The 4,426-nt window shown below is 32.2% G+C and overlaps 1 protein-coding gene across 2 annotated transcripts; it reads left to right on the top strand.

Moving 5' to 3' along the window:
- The first annotated feature begins 619 nt into the window (after positions 1–619).
- Positions 620–3,007, top strand: LOC120090013 (putative xyloglucan endotransglucosylase/hydrolase protein 7). 2 transcript variants are annotated; one of them, XM_039047491.2, is made up of 5 exons: positions 620–861; positions 1,871–1,971; positions 2,051–2,247; positions 2,322–2,714; positions 2,813–3,007. In XM_039047491.2, the coding sequence occupies exons 1-4, from the start codon at positions 681–683 to the stop codon at positions 2,710–2,712; spliced, it is 870 nt and encodes a 289-aa protein (XP_038903419.1). In that variant the 5' UTR covers positions 620–680; the 3' UTR covers positions 2,713–2,714; positions 2,813–3,007. The 2 variants fall into 2 exon arrangements, with proteins under 2 accessions (XP_038903419.1, XP_038903418.1); XM_039047490.2 differs by having other exon boundaries at positions 2,322–3,007.
- Positions 3,008–4,426: the final 1,419 nt, after the last annotated feature.

Raw genomic sequence — 4,426 nt, 5'->3', positions numbered from 1 at the left:
CAACTATTGTCTCCACAGTCTCGGGCTCGAACAGTTGGATAGAAATTCTCACTCTCTTGACCACCCAATTTTTGTCACATATTTGACAAAATTTTTTGTTAAAATGGCTACAATATGACTATTTAAATGTGGAATGAAAAATTTCTATGCTCCTATATAACTCTCTTTTATACATCTATCTAACGATTAAAATTTCCCAACACACTTGGGACGAGGTCATATCAAGTAATTTCTCCACATATTCGTCAACTTCTAATTACTATTCCCATAACTAACTTGAGTTGGGGCAGCAGTATTAAACATTCCACGCATCGTAATTGTTAACTTTTTGGATGTCTTGTTTGAAGAATTATTATTATTAGTAGTGGAGGAAAGAAATAATAGAAACCCATGTTGATGATAAGGCCAAAGAATGCAAAAAGAAAAATATAAATTTTTGAAATTAAAATAGTAACATTAGTGAAGTAGGGCCACATTACGGCCTGTGATTTGCTGTATCGAAAGGGTAAGCTGTGATGATAGCGATTTCCCGTTTCAATTACTTCTCATTAATCCTACTCACCCATATAGTTCTCTTTCTTATTTTTGCGTATCTATAAGAAGGCTTTAGCTTTTGTTCTGTGCCAATAACATATTCAAATCCCTTAGCTCTTCTATCAGTATTTATAACTTATATAGCTATGGCTTTGAGAAGTTTTAATGCCATTGGTTTTGTTTGTGTGTGTGCTGTTCTAATGTCCGTCATTGTTTCTGGTCGCCCAGCGGCTTTTCTTGACGAGTTTAGGGTGACGTGGGCGGATAGCCATGTCAGGCAACTCGATGGTGGGAAAGGAATTCAACTTATTCTCGATCAAAGTTCTGGTAAAATATTGGTTATATTGATGTTTATAATTACGACACTTACAAATTATGTTTAATGGGTTTTTTAATATTTTGTTTTTACATTAAAAAGTTTTTAATAGGTATCAGGATTATATTGGAAGGCTTTTCAAAAATTAAAAAATATGGAAACTATTTACATAAAATAACAAAATTTTAATCTTCTTTGATAGAGATTGATAGAGAATGATAGAAATTTATTAGTGTCTATCAGTGATAAAAACTAATAGAAGTCTATCAGTAACAGATAGATATCTAACCGTGTCTATCTATATTTTTTTAATTATTTTTATAAATAATTAGACATTTTCTCCATCTTTAAAAATTTTTCATTTTTAAGTGTTATACATTTATCAAACACCAAAGGTTTTGATTTTCGTATATAATAAATACTTGTTAACTGTCATATGCGATTTGCTAATGGGACTGCATAATTTATAAAATAATTTGGTCAATGGTCCATTGTATTAATAACATTAACGAAGTTAAATGACATTTATTAAAAGAACATATTAAAAGCTCAAGAGTCTATTCTTACTTTTGGGAACATATTAAAAGTAAATAACTGTGAAATTAAAAGGTGTTTGATAACTATTTGGTTTTTTAAAATTAAATATAAATATTACTTCTATTCAGAAGGTTATATTTTTATTTTTCATGTTTATCTAACTTCTATCTATATTTTCAAAATCCAATTCAAGTTTTTTATGGAAAAAAATAAAAGCCTTTACAAACTTACTTTTGTTTTTAAAACTTTTTTAATGAATTATTAAATATCTCTCCTGGAAGAAAGTTACACAGTAAAGATGTGTTGTGGAAAAGGATAAACAACCACAGTTTTTAAATACTGAAAAGAAAACAAAAGAATAGAATTCTTATCTTACCCCGAGCCTTTGAAACTTATTAAATATATTTTTCCGAAATGATGATATTAAAAGAAAAACTTTAACATGAATAAGAACATAAATGTTCATGGATTTTTACGGTTTAGGTTGTGGGTTTGCTTCTAAGCGTCAATACTTGTTTGGAAAAGTGAGCATGAAGATAAAACTTGTCCCTGGAGACTCAGCAGGAACAGTGACTGCATTTTACGTAAGTTAGCATTAAAATAAATAATCAATAAAAAGATAATATGAAAAATAATGAAATCCCATAACTAATAATGGTACAGATGAACTCAGACACAGACACAATACGTGATGAGTTAGACTTTGAGTTCTTAGGAAATAGGAGTGGGCAGCCATACACAGTTCAAACAAACGTCTATGCTCATGGAAAGGGCGATAGAGAACAAAGGGTGAACCTTTGGTTTGATCCTGCAGCTGATTTCCATACTTATTCAATCACATGGACGCATTCACTAATCATGTAAGTTAATTGTGATATATAATATAATATATGATGACATTGATTTAATTAAGTTTGATTTTTTTGGCATGAAGATTTGGTGTGGATGATATCCCTATAAGAGTATACAAGAACCACGAAGCCAAAGGGATCCCATATCCAAAGCTACAACCAATGGGAATATATTCAACGTTGTGGGAAGCCGATGATTGGGCCACAAGAGGTGGTTTGGAGAAGATTGATTGGAAGAAAGCCCCATTCTATGCATATTACAAGGACTTTGACATTGAGGGCTGCCCTGTTCCAGGCCCTACAAACTGTCCTTCAAACCCTAACAATTGGTGGGAAGCCCCATCCTACCGGTCCCTCTCTCCTTTGCAAACTAGAAATTATAGATGGGTTCGTATAAACCACATGATTTATGACTATTGCACCGACAAATCCCGCTACCCCGTCAGCCCCCCTGAGTGCGTCGCTGGCATATGAAGGTTTGAAGAATGATACTTACGCTTCAATGGAATCTTCCTACTAATCTCCATTGTTAAATTATATTAATTTAATAGATATTTTTGTTTTCTTATTCTAGGTTCAAAATATATAATGGTGGTTGATACTTACGTTTGGTAGGTATTATTAAGATTTGAAGCTGAATTACTATCCAAAACCCATATGTTTACTTTAATTACGCTTCTCACCAATACATATCTTTATATGTATAAGCATTTTTTCTCATTTTGTACTTGTATTGTCTGCTTCGATCAATAAAAAAAAAGTTTATCTCTGTGCCTTTCCTCATATTTTGGTAAGCGATGATGTTTTGAGATCTGAAGAATTTCAGTTGTGTAGCTTTTATGGTCTAAAAAATATTAATGTTAAGCTCGCACAATTGCATGTGTTTGTTAATTGGGCAATCATCGAAATATGACAATGGAACAAACACTATATCTCAATGTTCAATTATATCTTGTGTGAACTTTATATGGATGATGGAATCTCACTCACTAATGTGGGTGCAAGCACATGCGTCAAATTATAATATAGTTAAAATAGTCTTCATCGAGTATCGTCTTTAGGGATGGTTTGATAATCTTTTAGCTATTCATAGATTGTTCTGATTTTATTTAGGAGATTGAAAAGCACTTGAAAAGTGTTTTCTTCGCTTCTTATTTAGAATTATTTTTATTAGATACGATGTGCTTGTAATTTTTCAATGAATTATCAAGAAAACGAATATTTGAAGCCAAAAGAACAAAATTGGGCAAAATATACAAGTAGTGTTGCGGCATTAGGCCGACGTTGCCCTTGGTGCTTTTTCTTGAAAGTTGTGGAAACTTACAAGGTGTAGCATGGTAGGGAGGGTCGTAACGTCATATCGAGGAAAGGTGCTACGCTGCAATGAGCAAAGCGCCCGAGAGGCTTCAAAATTAGCAGTGTCGCAATGCCAACTTTTCTTTTTTGAAAAATTCAGCATTTTTAGAAGCTTTCCTTTATAAATCCTAGGGTTTTTCAACAACCCAAATCACGAAATTCCAAACCCCCTAAAGTGAAATTTTCTGCAAAAAGAGTAGAGTGTGTGAGGAACTGATTTTGGAGGTCCTTCAAGTTCCCAAGGTGAAGATCGAGGCAAGTTGGAATGATTCAAAAGACGATAATGGCTTCAATAGTAGTTATATTTCATTTCCCTTTACTTCTTTGCTGCTTATGCTTGAAATTTTGTATGTTGTCAAGAGTTATGAGTGACTGAACTCTTTAGTTTTAGGGTGTTGATGAATTTACTTATGAATTTAGGTTAGTATTTAGTGATTTCATGGACATTGTTAAACTTTATGCTTTTCAATGATATTGTGCTTAATTCTTATTTTTTATTGTAGTGTGATTAGCTAATATTATCATAAGACTGCAATATCGTTGACTGATTTTATTACAGGCAAAACTTAAGCAACATGTTGTGCAACATGTAAAAGACATTTTCATAAACATTATTCATGTCTAGCAACAAATTCAATAGAATATCCTTTTTATATATGTCTACATGGTTTGTAGATTTTCGTATCTGCCTATTTTATATATATATGTTCGATTGTATGTTTCTACCATTCTCGAGACGAGCAAGAATTAAGTTGGGGGTGTTTGATAGCTCTCAGAAAGAGTTATTATTTCTACCTTAATTTGGGCTCATTATTGGAATTTATGTGTTTAT

This window comes from Benincasa hispida, chromosome 11 (assembly GCF_027475165.1).
Source record: "Benincasa hispida cultivar pf3 chromosome 11, pf3_genome.v1.1, whole genome shotgun sequence".
Classification (NCBI taxonomy): Eukaryota; Viridiplantae; Streptophyta; class Magnoliopsida; order Cucurbitales; family Cucurbitaceae; genus Benincasa; species Benincasa hispida.
Note: the sequence above shows the minus strand (reverse complement) of the source record. Positions and strands in the feature narration are given on the sequence as shown.

What these genes read in the sequence shown, in the direction of transcription:
- LOC120090013 (XM_039047491.2), top strand. Translation starts at nt 681, where the DNA reads ATGGCTTTGAGAAGTTTTAATGCCATTGGTTTTGTTTGTGTGTGTGCT. An exon ending in GAACAGTGACTGCATTTTAC is followed by an intron (nt 1,972 to 2,050) that starts GTAAGTTAGCAT and finishes ATAATGGTACAG; the next exon opens with ATGAACTCAGACACAGACAC. An exon ending in TGGACGCATTCACTAATCAT is followed by an intron (nt 2,248 to 2,321) that starts GTAAGTTAATTG and finishes TTTGGCATGAAG; the next exon opens with ATTTGGTGTGGATGATATCC.